This window comes from Epithele typhae, assembly GCF_022376455.1.
Source record: "Epithele typhae strain CBS 203.58 chromosome Unknown BXZ73scaffold_12, whole genome shotgun sequence".
Lineage (NCBI taxonomy): Eukaryota > Fungi > Basidiomycota > Agaricomycetes > Polyporales > Epitheliaceae > Epithele > Epithele typhae.
In genome coordinates, this window is record NW_025954203.1 from 453,428 (window position 1) to 471,711 (window position 18,284).

Below are 18,284 nucleotides of genomic sequence, written 5' to 3' on the forward strand. Positions count from 1 at the left end.
AGCAACTTCGAATTCTTCAAAATCCGTCGCCCACATCTCAATGCTCTGACCTTCGATCTGAACTTCGCAGCCAAAGCGCGAGTATACTTTTGCGCGTGGCGGGTAAAGGTTGGCGGGTCTTGGACGAATACGGATCGATCACGTGAATGTACTATCGCATCCCGCACCTCCACTCAGGTTTGAAACTCGACGAGGACGCGCCATACTTCATCAGACAGCGCTTGACCAGCCGCATCTCAACTCATGCAGTCAGGTAAGCGTGCTATACAGACACTTCTCCGAGAAGAACCCTGGTGAGAGATACGTCGCGTTAGCCCCACAGCAACCCCGCGCCTATCAAACCACGCACCGTCCAGACCACGCTCGCGGTCGAAATCCGGACGTTCGATGATTTCGCGTGCGCGCTCGGCATCCTCCCTCCAAATCTCGACCATCTCCCTGCCCTCCATCCACCACCACCTCGTCCGCCGCGCCCATTCCCCGCTTGTCTCTTCAGGCTCTCTCGGTGCCTCTCGCTCCTTCCCCGTGTGATCCAGGGCGAGCATCTGGTCTCCAATCCCGAGCACGCGTAGGGTCGGTATCGCGTCGAAGAAGGCCCGAGGATCGAGTGCGCGTGCGGCCTTGGTGTGCGTGACGTCCCGGTGCGTCACACCCTCGTCGTCGACGACGTGCACGCCAAGGTAATATAGAGACAGGCCCTCCATCGCCGCGCCGAGACCCGTCTGAACGTGGGCACCGGGCGAGCGAGCTTCGGATGCTTATGGCCGCTTTTCTTACTAGGTGTTGGTTGCGGGAGGAGAAAAGCAGCTCGAGGGAGCGCAGCGGCGGGTCGATCCGGAAAGCGTCGGCCCAGCATATCAGCATGCTTTTCTCCGAACCGGAGTACGGGGAGGGGAGATGGACCTTGAGCACAAGAGCGCTCGGCTGGACGGCGTGAACGAACGCGAAGGTGCGTGCCGAGGCCGCTGAGGACATCGGGGAGAGGGATGGGGCGGAGATGAACAAAGGGGTGACTATGGTGAGCCGGCTGACAGGCCCAGAGCTCGACTGTGGCAAAGGAGGAGCGTGCAAGCCTGGGATTCGAGGGTATCCGGGAAGGCATTCGAAGGCTCGGAGAGCAGGCCACGGGGTGTCCGCTATCTTTCGTCGGTACTCGCATGCGTCTGCGCGGAAGGAGATGTAAGAAAAGGAGGACAGGTTGGGACAGAGAGGAACCAGGTCCATTAAGTTGCAGCTGTAAGACTCGGCAACAGCCAGAGTACGCAAGCTGGGCAGTTGGGGATGCCTGAGGGGGTTTGTAGGAGGAATGGATGGATCCAGCACAGGTACTATCGAGTCTTGCTTGATTATGAACATCAAGTAATGCAGACGGGTAAACCGGGAGAGGACTTTCGCCAGAACGGGAAACGGCTTCCCTCCCGAACTCCACGGTTTCGGAGGGCGATGTTCGAGCGAGAGGGCCTCGATTATGGGAGCGTTGGGAAGAGCGTAGAGCATGTGCATGGTGGCAGAGCCGACGCCGGTCAAGTTGAGTTGACGTAGGAACTTCAACGCACCCAGCGCCTCTCCAAACTGAGGACATTCGGTGACACCAGAATCCAGACTCTCTTTGAATCTGGCGACGAAGGATTCGAGACGCGGGGCTTGGGCGAAAACCTCGACTAGTCCGGCAACTATGGCTCGGAGACCGTGTGGCCCTCGGTGCTGGATGACCAAGGAGCGCAGGCATGAAATCCGAGTGGATTTTAGGATGGGGTCTAAGGCGAAGACGCGGTCGCGCCATATGTCGAAGTCGGCGTGGTCGCGGCAGGTTTTGTCGAGGTAGACATAGACTCGGGGAATGGCCAAGTGGTAAGCCCGTTTGGCACAAAGAGATAAATTGAGAGCATCGCGGCCTTGAAGATAGGAGACGATGAGGAACAGGAGGTCGAGGTTGAGATCCAGCAAGGACGACATGGTGGATGGGAAGAGGGGAATTGCGTAGCCGGGTGGCGGCCCGCCGTGTGAAGGCCGATTTGGACAAGCCGCGATGCGCGAGGCGAGCGCGACAAATATTCTCTGTCCGGCTCTCATGTTCTCTCACAAGCCGGCTTCAATATACCTTTGACGACGTCCTCTGCTTCATCCTGCCACCTCTTGAGCAAGAGCATCTCCATCAGTCGTGGACGACGGCTCAACACCGACCGAACACCGGACCCAGACCCACAAGTTGCGGCTGGTAATGGCACTACGGAAGTGGAGAGCGAGCTAGTCCAGTCTGGATCAAAGGCACTAAACACCGCGGGCAGAGCACACGGACTGGCCAGGTCGTGGATTGGTCTACGGAGGATGTTGGGCGGGAATGAAGGCGTCTCGGACGGTGCACTGTTCAGGTATGTCCTCTATTCACCAGCTTCGTGCATCCCCATCTGACATCTGGGAACGGACAGACAGATGTGTCTCGTGAACTTCTTCGGGGTATGCTTGAAGCTTTGGTGCACATGGAAGACACCCTGAAGGCAAAATTCTCGTTCTCATTTATGCAGGGATACACCTGTACGTATTTTCAACGCCGGAACCGTTCTCCGTCTGCTCATGAGAGTGAGAGCTCGGCCGGAGCACTATCGTTGACAATCGCGAGCGGTCGGAAACTAATGGTGTACATGGTCGTTGGCGTGTACATATCGCCACAGGTGCTCAATGACTTGTCTACTTCGACAGTGATGGGCACCTTGAAGACAGACGCGCATTTTATCTCTCTTGTGCTCCCCAAAACCCCATTGCTCGAGGTTCCAGACGCTCTTCGCCGCGCGCCCCGGCGGGCCTTTCACCACGTCGGCGAAGAAGCGCAAGTCGTAGACGACGATGTTGTAGCGGTGGAAGAGGGAGACGATGGTGCTGGACTCAAACGAGTGCTGTAAAGCGCATACAGCTTTGTTGCCAGATGAAGCGCTGCGTTCGAATGCAAAGGGCTGTACCCTGAAGTAGGTGTGCGTGTCATGGACATTCACACGAAACCGTACGTGAGGAGGACACCAAGAACCTCGCGGACATGGAATAAACACATTCATGTCCTTTTGTTAGAAGGACCGCCTAGGGAAGACTAGGGACGGACATCCGGGAGACCGTGTGAGCCCAATCAGCCTGCAGAGCTTGTGGTCAGCGAAGCTCAATGCGCATCCAGGCATCCACGCACCTCCGCGTCGACGCCCCGCTCCTCCGTCTTCAGAAGGCGCGCATAGTCCGTGGCGCGCTCGTCCAGGTTCGCGAACCGGCCGATGTAGTCGGCCAGCCGCCGCTCGACGGACGCCTGGTGCAGCTCCAGCGGATCCACCGGCCGCTCCAGCTTCGTGAACACGCGCGTGTAGAGGTCGTCCAGCAGCTGTGTCTCCTCCTCGCTCTGGCAGTTTGTGTACCCGTAGTCCGCCGCAAAGACGTCCGCCGCGGGGGCGACGAGCACCTGTCGCGCCGGTTCGCCTGGGAGGGCCGCCATGAGGACGTCGATGCGCCGCTTCAAATTCCAGACCGTCTTCAGCGCGGCCCCAGGCGGGACGCTCACGACGTCGTCGAAGCACGGCGTGTTAGGTATCGCGATGCCGTGCTCGCGGAAGAGCGCGGGGAGGGCGCCAGCGTCGTGCGCGGTGAAGAAGGCGTCGAACGCGCACGCGTGGGCGAGCGTGCGGTACGCGCTTCCGAGCGCCTCGCGCCCGCCGTGCGTGGTCGCGACGAAGCCGAACGTGAGCCACATCTCCTGCCACGGCGCGGGGACGACGCCGGCGAGGGCGAAGAAGTAGAAGAGGAGGCAGGTGCCCTCCCGCTCCGGCATCGCGCGGATCGCCGCCCAGATGTCGTCCGTAGAGTCGTTGGAGGAGCGGCCGATGTGCAGCCAGCCGGCACGCAGCCAGGTGTTCACGTCGTCCTGCGCGACCTCCCACGCGCGGTCGGCGTCGAAGGTCGTGAGGTCGTCGAAGTGGGATTCGTGCTGGAGGAACCAGGTATATGCGGGGTCTTGGGCGCGGGGAGATCCCTCGAACACGGATTTGATGCCCTGAACGAGTCGTCCCTGTCGCTGCCATCGGCGCAAGACGTCGAGGGAGACCATGTGGAATACGTGCGTATACAGCCGCAGGAGGTCTAGTTCAGCGGGTCCGCTGAGGGTGTACGAAATCTTGTGGAAGCCGTAGTCGACTCTTGTCTGCGCGTCGAGAGGAGGGATCTTGTTGAGGCAAGCGCGGGCGAGGTAGTAAACAGTGCCGATGGGCTTGTCCGTCTTGCAGTCGAAGATGTGGACCGCCCAGTGCCTCTTCTGGCACACCTCACCGCAGTACGCTGATTCGTGACAGCCAGAGCAACGTTTCGGGGTTCCAGAGAGCATTTTCCTGCACATACAGCAAGTGGGAGTGTCCGGCATCCTATGAAAATCTCAATATGCATGACAATGTTGAGTGAAAGTCTTCGTACCTGTCTTCTTTCGTCATGGGGGGATGAAGTCGAGGGGAAAGCTGGGGTCGCGGTGGAAGACAGGTATATATAGCGCCCGCGCACTTGGTCGACCGGGGGTCAGATAGAGTTCACTTGCCACTCCCAGGCAAGCACAACAATGACCTCATTCGGAAGTGTCACAAGACTCTGACAAATGTCAGAAAACTGTGAATGAGTGTCATGACGAACGTGCGATAGCATTGCAATAACATACGAAAGCATACAGGAGAACATATACCAAACAGACAACAATCCCACCCGTTCTGGAGACCCGAGTCGCGTTGTGCTCAGCTGAGGCCCCACACGCCCGCCTTCTTCACCCCCTCGACGAGCGCGTCGACGTTGCCGAGCATCGTCCCCAGAATCTCCTTCTTCTCCGCCGTCGTTCGCGGACCACGCTTGCCCTCGGTCGCGCACACGGCTGCGCCCGTAGTCGGCGAACTGGCGCTGCGTGGGCCCACGCCGTCCACCCGCGCAGAGTGGGAGAGGACAGGAGAAAGCGAGGACGACGCGGTGGAGTCGCTGGGCGCAAAGTCAGCAAGGCTCTGCGTCCGCCGGTGGAGGGGAGTCTTGCTGGGACCGAGGCTGGACTTGGGCGTGTCGGGGGCATTGCTGGACGCTGAAAGGCCACGACTGGGTGCTGGCGTTGCTCGACGAGAGGCGAGAAGCGAAGGTAAGGGTGGTAGAGGTTCGGTCTCCGCGGAGCTCATCGAGGACCCGACAGAGGACAGCGAAGAGATCGACGACGTCGAGAGCCCACGCGAGTGCGAGTTCGCGAGGCTCAGCCGCGGGCGCGGCGTGCGCGGTGTCGCCTTGCGCGGCTCCGGAGTCTCTTTATCCACCGGGGAAGACAAGCGATCGCGAGATCCACGGAGCTGCAAGCGCGACGGGGGTATCGGCGTAGCAGGGTGAGCGTGACTCGGGGTGCTACGCTCTGCCGGAGCTTTGGGGCGCAAACCACTGGGTGTACGGCCCAAGTGGCTAAGCTGAGGTTTGCGTGGGCTCAGAGGGACGTAGTCGACTTCCTTCTTCAGCATGAGCAGGGAGCGAGGTTGAACGCGACCTCCAGGGGGAGGCGTGACCGGACGAGAAGAGGGTATGACGGTCTTGGTGCGACTTGAAGGATCAATGGGTTCGTTTTCGGCATCAGGTTTCGTGGCGATGGGAGGACCGTGGAGGGAAGCGGAGGTTGCAGTGGTCGATGTTGAAAGCGCGGAGAATGCAGAGGAACCAGACGACGAACGAGACGAGGGCCGGGTAGTGAAGCCCGAATTAGAGGACGTTGAGATAGAGGAGGACTTTCTGTGCGTTTGCGAGGGGACAGAGACACCGAGCTCTTGCAAGCTTTCTGCGGTTTCACCCACAGCTTCGGGAGTGGTTGTTTCGTCCATGAGGTAGAAGTATATGAACTCAAGACATTTCATCCTGCGAAGTGATGTTGGCTCGGGGGCACCACTGGAACATGAGTACTACGCACCTAACTTCACGAGGAGTTCCGGACCGTTTTAAGATCTTCACCACGACCTGCACTCCGTTAAGCTCTTCAAAGGTCCGCAGAGCCGGAACGGCGTCGACAAGGACGCAAAGAAGAGTGTCCAGTACGACGGATGCGAGGGGTACTTCTTCAGACTTGTAGACCGGTGCCGAGAAGACCCCGGACTTGGGGGATGTTGGGACGCTGGGTCCGGTCGGGGAGTGGCTCAGATGACGTGAAACTAGGAACAGGTCGAGTAACACCTGACGTGCATGCGGTCAAAACCGGTTCACATGGAACATAGGTAGACTGAACGTACCTCTAGGGGATAGCTTCGGCCTAAGAACTGTTTGCTTGACTTGTGGACAAGGGCAACTCCTTGAATGATGGTCATGGCGAGAGTAAGTTGAGCTGACAGCGTGGCGACGGCCGCGTTGTCTTCGGCTGTAATTGCAACGCTTAGGCTTCGCATTAGGGAGGGTGCGGTGTGCTTACGGTTCGCGGGGTGTTTCTTGAGGGCGTTATCAAGCATCGGGGATGTTTCAGCCGTCCACGCGATGATGCGCGAGGCCACTGCGTGTCGCAGGGTTGGTAGGGGCTCGGTATATGCGGGCAAATACACGCACCATTGCACTGAAAGGTATCCTGCAATGCGTTGAAGTACCCAGGCAGGCCCGTGGCTCTTGGGTCGGCCGTCTCAGCGAGTACATGTTCGATGGCCACCAGGGCATCTCCTTTCGCTGTGGTTGAAATCCGAGGCGATGACAGCTGTCGAGGGGTAAGCACCAGTGCAGACAGCGCTCGAGCAGTCGACTCACAGCGTCAAGAGCGTCCTGAAGGATGTCGTGCATGGGCGCGACATTGGGAAGTGGGTTGGTGGCAGCCATGTCGGAGGAGTTGGCAGCGGGGAGACGGGTTGCGCCGGTCAGTTCATGAAGCGAGTGAAGACAGAAACAAGACGAAGCGGGGGTATCACCCAAGAAACCGGGCGGGGATGTTGTGGAGGGAGGAGCCCCAGACGGGAGGGACCGACGCGCAGCACGTACGGCAATGTTCGAAATCGAGACCAGACACTGACAGGGGAGAACCTCAGTATGGGGTTACGTACGAGGCAGGGCGCAAGTCGCGTTCCCGTCAGGTGACCGCGGGGCACGCGTGCCGCGGGGCCCGGAGTCCCGTCGCGTCTGCGGCCTGCCGCTAAGTACTACGGCCGCCGCAACGCGGGGCCCGTTCCCACCTTTCCCCTCGACCACCATGTCGCCCATCCGTACGGTGAGCATTTCCCTGCCCGCGATGTGCCCGAGGTTGACGCGCCAACCAGCAATGGACGCGCCTCATTCGCTTTGTGGCGGCGGAGACGGCCCAAGTCCACATCGGTGAGCCGGTGGATGCCAAGCTCGACGGTGCGCTCTATTCCAGTCTCGCGGGAACGCACCTTGACACATCATATAGTCGGTCTTGCCCTCCACCAAAAGAAACCCATCAAGGCATACGAGATCACGGGCTCTGCTCTCGACTCCTCCGCTCAAGTGACCAAGAACGTCCTCACCGTCAGGCAGCTGCTGGCTCCACTCTCGCGTGAAGAAGTTGGCCTCGTGCGTTGCCTAGGGCTCAACTATGCCGATCATGCCGTGTGTTCACGTTCTTACTCCCCTCTAAGTCCGCGGCCTGATCACTAATCGTATCATCCAGGCGGAAGCAAACCTCGCCAAGCCGACGTACGTGCATTTCCTCCCTCGTATAAATACACTCCCCCGATTCATGTCTTGGGCAGCTACCCAGTCCTCTTCTACAAGCCCGTCACCGCCTTGATCGGCACCGAAGTCCCCGTTACCATCCCTAAGCATGTCCAGCCTGTCGACAAGCACCTTCCCGACTACGAGGTCGAGTTGACTGTCGTGATCGGCAAACCAGCGAAAAACGTGTCCGAGGCTGACGCGCTTGACTATGTTCTGGCGTACACTGGTGGGAATGACGTGAGTGAACCCCTTTATACCGCCTTTCCGATCTTACGCCGTGCTCCAGATTTCTTTCAGGTACCACCAGATGGCTGTTTCACAGTGGAACTTCTCCAAGGGTTACGGTGCGTACTCTTTTCAAGTTTGCTGTTTCCGAGAACACACGTTTTTAAAAAAGCCACTCGATCGCTCCCCGACCATCTGTGTATTTATGCGAATTGGTTTGTCTCTTCCAGACAACACCACGCCAATTGGTCCCTGCCTTGTCGCAGCCCACGCTATCCCCGATCCTCAAGCCCTCCCCCTGAAGACCGTCGTCAATGGGGCTACTGTCCAGGATGGCACTACGGCGTACGCTCGATGTTTCGTTCCACGTGTGTCATACTGAACAAAAGGTCAGTGACCAGATCTTCAACGTTCGCCAGACCATTGCGTTCTTGTCGCAAGGAACGACGCTCATGCCGGGCACTATCATCATGACTGGCACACCCAAGGGCGTCGGCTTCGTGAAGAAGCCCCCCGTCTACCTCAAGGACGGCGACGATATGAGCGTCTGGATCGGCAACGGCATCGGAACCCTTGTCAATCCCGTCGTTGAGGAGCGCGGGAATGCCAAGGCGAAGCTTTGAACCATGTTCATTCGTGGAGCCCGCTCGTTACAAAGGGTACGGTATCTTCACATGCTTACGATAATTCGCCTCCTGTAGCGCCATCGTGCGCACAGAGCCGACTGCGCATCTATTTGCTCCGTTCTGTATGCATGTCTCTGAATAGGCTCTTCATGCGGTTTTAGACACGGTTCCGCTTCCCGGGGGTGCTCTCACCCACTTGTGTTGGATGAACTCATTCCACGCTGATGTCCTAGACGGATTGTCGCTGCTATCTAACATGTCACATGCCAAGGCTACAACGTATTCGTGATTTAGTGAGTGAAGCCTTCCGTGAGAGCCCCAGGTGCACCGCCATCCAGCTCTCCAGGTGAGTGGTCGCTCTGCCTTCAATTCCACATCTCATCGCTCCGGCTCCCATGAGTAGTTGGATGCCCACCGTGCACTGCATTTCTGCGACATATGAGTCCATCCGTGCACACGCACAGGGCATTCGCATTCAGTGTGCCGAGCCTGTTCTCAACCCGCGGCAGCGGAGCCTTGTTTATTGGTGCCGCAGCCGACGCTACTCTCACAGAGTTGCTCACGGCCGAATGACGCTTATGCGAACGTTCGAAGATATAAGCTTGCCGCCGCAGGGGATTTCAAACCTCAGTCCGCAGCAGTCAGCAGTCGGCACCCCACCCCTTCACTTCACGCATGATGAAAGCCTCGTTTCTGTCCCTGCTCACCCTCTTCGCTGGTGTGGCCAGCGCAGCACCCGCCGCGCCCGGATGGCAATTCAACCTGAAGAACGCAACGTCGGGCATTGTTGCGCTCGAGTCAATCATCGTCTCCCCAACGCTCGCGCTCTTCTTCGACCGCGCGTCGAACGACCCGCTCCTGGTGAACAACCACTCGGCATGGGGCGCGCTCTGGAACCTCGAGACGGACACCGCGACACCGCTGGACGTGCTCACGAACTCGTTCTGCGCGAGCGGCGCGCTCCTCTCAAACGGCACTATGGCGAGTCCATTGTGGACTGCGTGGGTTTTGCGCTGACGCTGACACATGCTCCCAGGCAAGCATCGGCGGAGACCCGCGCGGCTTCGCGGGAAACCCCTCGATCAAGCCTGGGAACCAAGCGATCCGTATCTTTGAGCCGTGCGCGTCCCCGACGGGCGAGGGCTGCACGGTCTTTGAAGACCCGGAGAACCTGCACCTGCTCGCGGACCGGTGGTACCCGACCGCCATCCGCATCTTCGACGGCTCGCTGCTCATCGTGGGCGGCACGCACGTCAACGCCGCGTTCTACAACATCGACCCCGAGAACAGCTTCGAGTTCTTCCCGCGCAAGGAGGACACGGTGCGGCCGTCGGCGTTCCTCGAGCGCAGCCTGCCCGCGAACCTGTTCCCGCGGTACGTGGCGTCGTTCCCATCCCGCTCGAGGCACGGGAGAGGATGCTGACCCCCATTCTCAGAGCGTTCCAGCTCCCCGACGGCACGATCTTCATAGTCGCGAACAACCAGTCGATCATCTACGACATCGAGACCAACACCGAGACCATCCTCCCCGACATTCCGAACAACGTCCGGGTGACGAACCCCATCGACGGCTCCGCGATCCTCCTCCCGCTCTCCCCGCCCGACTTCACGCCCGAGGTCCTCGTCTGCGGCGGCACCCAGACGGATCCGGTCGACCCCTCGCTGCTCTCGTCGCAGACGCCCGCCTCATCCCAGTGCTCGCGCATCACGCTCACCCCAGAGGGCATCGCGAAGGGCTGGGAGGTCGAGCACATGCTCGAGGGCCGCACGATGCCCGAGCTCGTCCACCTCCCGAACGGCCAGGTGCTGATCACTAACGGCGCTGGGTCCGGCTTCGCCGCGATCTCGCAGGTGCCCGACGCAGTCGGGAACTCGAACGCGGACCACGCGGTGCTCGTGCCGAGCCTGTACACGCCCGGGCTCCCGCTCGGCCGGCGCATCTCGAACGCGGGGATGCCGAACGCGGGGATCGCGCGTGTGTACCACTCCAGCGTCACGCTCACCCCCCAGGGCAACTTCCTCATCGCGGGCAGCAACCCGAACAACGACTTCAACGCGACGGTCAAGTTCTCGAGCGAGCTCCGCGTCCAGACGCTCGACCCCCCATTTATGTTCGTGGCCCGGCCGAAGATCCTCAACATGCCCGCGAAGCTCGCATTCGGCAAGACGTTCACCGTCCCGGTCTCGGTGCCCAGCACGCTCGCCGCGCGCAACCTGAAGATGCAAGGTGAGTGCCCGGTCACTCGTGGATGGGACTCAGCCATGTCGCTGACGGGCTGGGACACAGTCTCGCTCATGGACCTCGGCTTCTCCAGCCACGCGTTCCACTCCAGCGCCCGCCTCGTCTTCATGGACGCGCATCTGTCCGTAGACCGCAAGTCGCTCACCTTCACCACGCCCCCGAACGGCAAGGTGTACCCGCCGGGCCCGGCGACGATCTTCCTCACCATCAACGACGTGTCCAGCGAGGGCGCGTGGGTGATGGTGGGCAGCGGCAACTCTCCCCCCACTCTCGAGTGAAGGATATAATGCAGTGTTGTCGTGACGGCGATCAGTCGTTCGTTCATGCGTCTATAACTTTGACATTGTACTACTCTTACTCGACGTTCCAATGAAATGTGCATACGTCGTGCATCACGGACTGGACCTGATACTGAGTACTGAGTCCTGACAGAGTAGCTGTGGACCATGCAATGGCCCCATTTGGATCTGATGGCAAAGCCGCGACTATCGCGCTCACGGGAGGTCTAACACTCTACGAGTGACGTCAATCCGAACGACCCGCATAGGCCATTTGTGTTGTTGACGTCCCACCCCCCGGTTTCGTGAACCCGGTCCGAGTAGAACTAGATCATGTATGTTACGCCTACCATAGGGCTTCGCCCTCGAGGGCGTTAAACGAGGAAGACAAAAAAAAGACCCGCATAGGCCATCCTCAGCAACCTTCGACTAGAATCAGCCCCGTTAACGATGTTCAAGGAATGTTATACATGAAGTAGACTACGTGCATAGAGCATAGATCCTGATCCACAGCGAGCACGGCCCAGCCTGGCCTGATACATTATGTACACAACATCTCGGACAGGAAGTCCAGGGAGAAATACAACGGAAGCGAAATGAAAGCAGCGAAAGAACTACGGGCGCAGAGCAGGATACGGGAAACTCGAAGCCGAAAAAACCGCGATCCTCTGCTAGATGCCCTCGTACCGTTGCGAAGGCTGCATCCGGAAGTCGATGCCCTGGCCCCCGAACTGCTGCCGCAAGATCTGGTCCATCACCGCGAGCTCCTCCGCGCTGAAGTCCAGCCTCATCTGCTGCGGCTGCGGAGGCGGCTGCTGTCCGATCCTCCCCGGCGGATGCGTGTGCTGCGGCGAGGGGATCTGCTGCGACCCATGATTGGAGTACGAGGGCGGCGCGTCTAGATCGGGGAAGTTCGCGGCGCCCGACATCTCGGGGATACCGAGGACCATGTACGGCCGGTTCGAGAGCGGCTGGCCGCCCATGAGGCCGAGGTCCATGTTGGTGAGCCCGAAGTCCATCTCGACGTCGTCCATCCCAGACATTCCCAACGCGTCTGTTCCAGGTCCGGCGAGGAGGGACGTGGATGCTGAGCTGGATGATGCGGCGGAGAGAGGGAGAACGGGGAAACCATCCGAGCCAGGTCCGCGCGGCCACTCGAGGGATGATGGGAAGCCTTGTGTGTGCGCAGAATTTGCAGCGACGGCGAACCGGCACTGATCGCGGAGAGCGTCAATATTGGTGATCGTCGCCGCTAGTGAAACCGCGTCGACGTGGTCGTTGTTCGTCGCAGCTGTGGTGGCTGCAGCAGGAGCCGTCGCCGCCGTGGGGCTGCCGCTCTGTCCGGAATATGGTGGTTGCGGTTGATACTCGCTGCCTTCGCGTTCGCGCTTTGTGATAGGGAGGGTGTGGAGGAGGTCCTTGGGCTCGAGTGTGCGAGTAAAGAGGCGCGGCTTGAGCTGCTCGTGAAGGAGGTTGGAGAGGATCATCGCGACATCGTTGGCGCATTCAAACGATTTACCAGCGATGAGGAGGTACTGGATACACTGCTCCGCTTGGGTGAGAGCACTAGTGAGGGCAACCCGACCAAGCCGAGCTCCTGAGGTGGCTTGGACGGCAGAGAGGACAAATGAGGTGCCGGCGCAATACACCACTTGCATCAAGGTGATAGGGATGTATCGCAGCGAGTACCTCTCGTTCCAGATGCCGAGCAACAGCATAATGTTGTCACCGGCGCGATTGCAGAGCTGTGAGTTACCTGGTTAGTATCATACACAAAGATGAGACAAAATACCGACCTTGACGTGATCGATATCTAGGCCCGAACCCCCTGACTTCGTCCGTCGATAGAAGGGTCGATGAAGGAGTAAGAGGAGCCACCAGTACACTAGATGCACCATCAAGCGATGAGGCAAAGCGTTCGGGCGAGTTGTTGCGGTAAGGTCGACCTCTGGAGCCAAAGAGTCCTTCCAGTTGTTGAGTTGGATGCTGCGAAGACATTAGGCAAAGTGAAGTGAAGCTGAGAGTGTGACGTACTCAAGCTCGCTGACGACTTGCAACGCTCCTTCCCGTTTCGAACCGGGTCCCAGGCTATTCCTGTATGATGTGTGAGCACGTGGATCAGCGGGTGCAAGGGATTTACTCACAAGAAGTCCATGATCTTCCGACCGATCAACATAAGCTGACAGCTACAGTCAAAGACCCGGACGATGTTGCTTGGCTGCGGAGGCATCTTGCTGGGCGCCCAATACCACGGGTTCTGATCGATTTCTGAGCCGATGTATGGGACGGAGAACATATGGTGGTCTTTCCGTGGCGGCGAGACGCAGCACTCGCGACCGATATATAGTGACCATAGGACATCTTGTGAGAAGATCATCCAGTAGCCCCAGTTTCGATCGAGCATGTCTGCATGAGCGATCAATCCGGACTTGACCCAGGGTGAACAGTCTGTGCGCAGGCCCACTAATGGAGCCAAGGAGGTTAGCTGCGCGAAAGGAAAAACGGCTTGGCGAGGCTTACGTGATTGGCTCATACGCCCAGCCATGCCTGATAGAATCGTATCAGACCGACGCAATCATTGGAATGACAGTTTGGACGCTCACCGAAGTACAGATAAGCTAAGCTCTGGTCGCCACAGACAGAGTGAAAGGCAGCGAGCGTGCTCAGGGCGGTGATGAGCGCGATCGTTGGCTTCTGGCAGTCGCTTTCGATGTAGCTCTTAGCGCGCTTCGCGAACATGTTACGACATCTTGGACTCTTGAGCACAGGGTCGTCGGAGTATGCAGTGGCGAGAGCCATCACCGCGTTGTGGAGCATAGGGCTGTAGTGCGCGGACTTGGGGCATGGAGCAGTCGGAGAAATGCTCAGCGCGCGGTGCATGTCGCGGAGGAACAGCTCGGGGATTATCCGCAGGCCCCAGCAAAGAAAGAACTTGAACAGGATCTCGAGCAGCCGATCGTGTTCGCTTCGGGAGATGGGTACTTCGGAGGGGAGATATCGGGACCACTCGAAGTAGGCGGGAGGAACGGCGGGGGAAGACTCGGGGGAGACAGATGTCTTCGCCTCGCTAGCACTGGGCGACGATCTTGTGGCTCCTAGACGCCAGACGGAGGTGGGGCCATGGAATTCGAGGTCCGTGTCCTGGAGCTTAAAACGTAAGGTCAGCGTCGTTCTACTTACAGTCAGGGTTGCCGAGAGTAGCACAAGCGGGTACCAGCTCAACTCGCGCGTCAGACCAGTCCGTCAGCGTGGGAGCACGAGTACCAGAAGGAAGGCCGTCTCCGCGGGGAACGCCCTCTCGGACAGCGGTCGCCCACAAAATCGATGGCGCAACGAGTGCGCGAGCACAGTCGCTGCGGAAATGTGACTGATGGCCCTCCGACCTCAGCACCGAGTCCCGCGCTACTATCCGTGGGGTGACCCCATGATGGCTCCGTGTTAGACTGCATTGGCGCGGAGTGTGTAGTGACGACGATGCTTCCACAACAGTGGATTAGAAAGAAGAAAAACGCATCTCCGCCCCCCAGGCGCACAGGAGCAGGGAAAGGCGACGTTTTAGACGCCCACGCGGCCAGGCAGAGGCTGCTGTGCCGTACGAGGGTGTGAGATGCACCCGCCCACGGCAACAAAGCGTAGATTTATGCGCTCGAAGATCAAAAGAAGGCTTATGACGACCCACTATATGCAGATCGCGCAAAATGGGAGACACGGGGAAACGCGGCAAAGAGTGCGCATACACGGTGAAGGGCAGACTCACCACAAGGTGCCGCGTCGGAGAGATGAGGACATCAATGTCCGACTCGTTTGTGGAAGTCGTCCTGTCCTCGTCAGTCGAGCTTGTCGCATAGGAGTCCGTCCGTCGAAATTCCAGAGGCTGGTGTGCTATTGACGAACTTTCCCCCGTGAAGTCGGAAGAGGCAGCCGGGGATTCACCACTGTGATTCTGACCACTGCTATCGAGGCTTGCCTGGAGATCCTTGACTTTGGACTCGAGGGCGCGGATGTAGTTCTCGAGGGACTCGAAGTGTTGCTGGGTGCGGGCTTTCTTGGCAGTCTCCTTCCCCCAGGTGCACTGTCGGCATCATCGCCGAAGAAGCACGCACGACGGTGCGGAATACAGCCATGGAGTGGTGATAAGGGATTGGAATGGGAATAATGGATGCGGAGGGTTGCGAATGCAGGGGAGGACGAGGAAGTCGGGGGGACGGAAGAGGGTTGGAAAGCTGATTAGAGGACGCAATGGTCTGCGGAGGAGCACGCACCTCTGATGCACGACCAGCTTTCTCGCATGGGCCGCAGACCGGAGTCCTGCCGTCGCACTTGCTCTTCCTGGGCGAAGAGACGAGGTGAGGAAAGAGGGAGAGGTGCGTGGGGAGACAGTGAAGTACCTCTTTCTGCAGTGGCTGCAAGCCTGCTTTGCATATGTTCCTCGGCCTGATGGAACGGCGCTGTCGGGCCTCGCACGTTGTTTTGGCTCCTTCATGCGGCGGCGGGGTGATGGGACGGGGAATCGAATGTGGGGTATCCGGACAAGCGACGGAACCTCTGCCCAGCTCGGCCCTGGGGAGCCGTCTGGAGCCGCCAAAGATTAGATTTACACGCGCCAATCTAATCGGCCGTCGTGATGCCGGCGGTCGGCGACCCGGCCAGACCCGGCCTTGGGCCCAGGGCCAGGGATATCCGATTGCCGGCGAGCACCACCGTTCAAATTGCGCGAAGTCGCGAATCTTGAGCCGGAGGCGCACTTCGAAAATGCTCAGCAGACCTCTTCCTGTCTCTCACCATCCCCCCTGCCGGGAGTCTGGCCATGGCTGCCCTCTCCACCGCACGCACCCAGTCCTGGTTGTCGGATGACGGCAAGGGAGCCCCCCATGACAGTGATACACTCGAGAAAGGCGCACAGGCCGCAGCCACCCCGGTTTGGAGACGGGTTCTGGGCGGGATGCATGAAGGCCATGAGACGAAACGTGCGATGAAGAGTCGCCATTTGACCATGATCGGTGAGCATATATCCACTTCATACCTATGAACACATTCGAGCTGCTGTTGCAGCTATTGGGGGCACGATAGGCACCGGCATCTTCCTCAGTGCAGGATCGGTGAGTCGGCATCGCCCTGTGATTGTGTTAGCCTCGCTGATCAGCATTAGGCTATCTCCCTCGCCGGTCCAGGCAGCTCCCTCCTATCCTACTTCGCCGTTGGCGTCTTCTGCTACGGCGTAGTCATCTCACTGTACGTCACATCACAGCCACTCGACCATGCATCCCCCTCATCCAGGCCACCCTGCTTAGTGGTGAGATGGCCGCATACATCCCTGTTACTGGTTCTTTCGCGTCGTTTGGATCGCGGTTCTTCTCTCCGGCACTCGGCTTCACTCTAGGTACGTTACTCGCCTTTCTGCATACATACCCTCCTAATCTCAAGACACGCGATCTTTGCGCGACACAGGATGGAACTACTGGCTCCAGTGGTTAGTTTCATCCTTCACACGCTGCCCGGCATAACTCGCCCATAATGGAAATACTCTACTCTACAGGAGCTTATCGATCCGTACGTTCACAGCATACTCCGTTCCGCTCTCACATTCTAATTTTTTCACGCATATAGCAAGTGAACTAACTGCTGCAGCAGTCATCCTACAGGTGTGGTACACGTCGGTTGCATAACACACTTACTGACATTGCCTCTTTAGTATTGGGACTCCCGTCTGACGGCTTGGCAGTACGCCTTGATCCTCATCGTGCCTATCTTCATCATACAGCTGATTCATGTTCGAGTCTACGGTCTGTCATATGCTACTCTGAATGTCTCTCGTACTGAAAATAATGGCTTAACACCACAGGAGAGTCAGAATACTGGTTCGCTATGATCAAAGTCGTTATGATCGTCTTTTTCATCTGCGTGGGCCTTATCTACGATTGGGGCGGAGTGCGCGGGCACCCGGGTCCGGTGCGTCCAACTGCCTCCGTGCCTTCTGATACTTCTTTGTCTAAATTTGACTTGCAGGGCCTCACAAACTTCCGCGATGGACAAGCGTTTGTTGGGGGCTTCAGTGCTTTCGCGCAGACATTCGTGTATGCGTTCTACTCGTATGGTGGAGTCGAGCTGGTCTCCATTGCGGCGGGCGAGAGCGCGAGCCCACACAAGGCCGTTCCTCGTGCGGTTAAGGCGACCTTCTTCCGCATCATCATCTTCTACGTCCTCACGATGTTAACGATTGGCCTTTGCATCAACTACCAAGACGAGACCCTGCTCTCAGCGGCGTACGGTACGTATCTTGGCGCCGCCTCATTATCTGGTAGTATCAGGCGCTGAATATGCTTGCAGATTCTAATGTCGCCGCGTCTCCTATCACCGTCGTCTTCCAGCGCGCTGGCTTTGGGGCGGCCGCACACGTCGTTAACGCGGTGCTGCTCACTGCGGTGCTCTCCGCTACCAACTCCTGCTTCTATGCCAGCTCGCGGATGCTGCTCGCGCTTGCACGAGCGGGTCAGGCCCCTCGCATCTTCGGCTGGGTCAATTCCCGAGGCGTTCCCGTCCCGTCGCTCATGTACGTCGCGCTCTTACCGTATTATACGAAGCTTTCAAGCCGACGCGCGAAACTCACAGGCTTTCCCTCGCCGTCTCTTGCATCACGTTCCTCACCACGATCTGGGGCGAAGGCGTCATCTTCACCTGGCTCATCAACCTCACGGGAATTTCATCCCTGCTTGTGTGGGGCACGATCGGCGCAATCTCCCTCCGCTTCCGCGCGGCGTGGCGCGCACAAGGCCGCGATCTCGAGGATCTCCCTTACCGCCAGCCGCTCTTCCCCGTGCTCCCCATCATCACGCTTGTCCTTGCGATCGCGATGTTCGTTGCGCAGGGTTACGCGTCCGCGGTGGAAACTCCGTTCGACGCCAAGGCACGCCTCCTCGCTTTCGTCAGGTTCATGGCCCCAACCCTAACCTATGTATTTGCAGAATGTCATTGCGGTGTACATTGGAGTGGCGGCGTACGTCCTGTGCTACATCGGTTACACGCTCTACGAGTGGGTGTGGTTGGGCAAGCGTTCGCACATGGTGCCCCTCAAGGAGGTCGACCTTGACACCGACGCGGTGTGGGGTCCTGGAGGTGGTGTGCGCATGCGCGAACAGGAGGCGGTGGAACGTGCCACGCGCGACAAGGCGGACATCGCGGACGGGCGCCGGATGCGTGTGTGGGTGCGCCAGGTGGGGCGGTACGCTGCATGAGTGTCGA

At 58.9% G+C, this 18,284-nt stretch overlaps 6 protein-coding genes across 6 annotated transcripts; 3 read left to right on the plus strand and 3 right to left on the minus strand.

Annotated features, from left to right (window-relative positions):
- Window positions 1-3,148: 3,148 nt before the first annotated feature.
- BXZ73DRAFT_43915 (uncharacterized protein) lies at window positions 3,149-4,354 on the minus strand (the record flags this gene model as incomplete). The annotated part of the gene is made up of 1 exon (XM_048019235.1): window positions 3,149-4,354. One exon carries the CDS (start codon window positions 4,352-4,354, stop codon window positions 3,149-3,151), a length of 1,206 nt encoding a protein of 401 aa, XP_047879863.1.
- A 394-nt stretch (window positions 4,355-4,748) lies between these two features.
- BXZ73DRAFT_43923 (cell division control protein 14, SIN component-domain-containing protein) lies at window positions 4,749-6,822 on the minus strand (the record flags this gene model as incomplete). Its single annotated transcript, XM_048019238.1, has 6 exons — window positions 4,749-5,886; window positions 5,939-6,198; window positions 6,255-6,379; window positions 6,431-6,508; window positions 6,562-6,703; window positions 6,754-6,822. 6 exons carry the CDS (start codon window positions 6,820-6,822, stop codon window positions 4,749-4,751), a joined length of 1,812 nt encoding a protein of 603 aa, XP_047879864.1.
- Window positions 6,823-7,189: 367 nt separating this feature from the next.
- Window positions 7,190-8,522, plus strand: BXZ73DRAFT_43715 (fumarylacetoacetate hydrolase; the record flags this gene model as incomplete). The annotated part of the gene is made up of 8 exons (XM_048019196.1): window positions 7,190-7,207; window positions 7,257-7,338; window positions 7,388-7,566; window positions 7,628-7,653; window positions 7,710-7,911; window positions 7,961-8,018; window positions 8,130-8,244; window positions 8,294-8,522. 8 exons carry the CDS (start codon window positions 7,190-7,192, stop codon window positions 8,520-8,522), a joined length of 909 nt encoding a protein of 302 aa, XP_047879865.1.
- Window positions 8,523-9,203: 681 nt separating this feature from the next.
- BXZ73DRAFT_89033 (glyoxal oxidase precursor) lies at window positions 9,204-11,045 on the plus strand (the record flags this gene model as incomplete). The annotated part of the gene is made up of 4 exons (XM_048025146.1): window positions 9,204-9,506; window positions 9,562-9,899; window positions 9,962-10,752; window positions 10,813-11,045. 4 exons carry the CDS (start codon window positions 9,204-9,206, stop codon window positions 11,043-11,045), a joined length of 1,665 nt encoding a protein of 554 aa, XP_047879866.1.
- A 671-nt stretch (window positions 11,046-11,716) lies between these two features.
- BXZ73DRAFT_89034 (uncharacterized protein) lies at window positions 11,717-15,528 on the minus strand (the record flags this gene model as incomplete). The annotated part of the gene is made up of 9 exons (XM_048025147.1): window positions 11,717-12,790; window positions 12,842-13,031; window positions 13,080-13,139; window positions 13,190-13,508; window positions 13,566-13,592; window positions 13,649-14,192; window positions 14,803-15,117; window positions 15,308-15,374; window positions 15,434-15,528. 9 exons carry the CDS (start codon window positions 15,526-15,528, stop codon window positions 11,717-11,719), a joined length of 2,691 nt encoding a protein of 896 aa, XP_047879867.1.
- A 324-nt stretch (window positions 15,529-15,852) lies between these two features.
- Window positions 15,853-18,277, plus strand: BXZ73DRAFT_43849 (amino acid permease-domain-containing protein; the record flags this gene model as incomplete). The annotated part of the gene is made up of 12 exons (XM_048019217.1): window positions 15,853-16,045; window positions 16,098-16,144; window positions 16,195-16,277; window positions 16,337-16,425; window positions 16,494-16,515; window positions 16,657-16,687; window positions 16,738-16,828; window positions 16,888-16,994; window positions 17,052-17,313; window positions 17,373-17,595; window positions 17,655-17,967; window positions 18,008-18,277. The coding sequence occupies 12 exons, from the start codon at window positions 15,853-15,855 to the stop codon at window positions 18,275-18,277; spliced, it is 1,731 nt and encodes a 576-aa protein (XP_047879868.1).
- Between the last annotated feature and the right edge of the window lie 7 nt (window positions 18,278-18,284).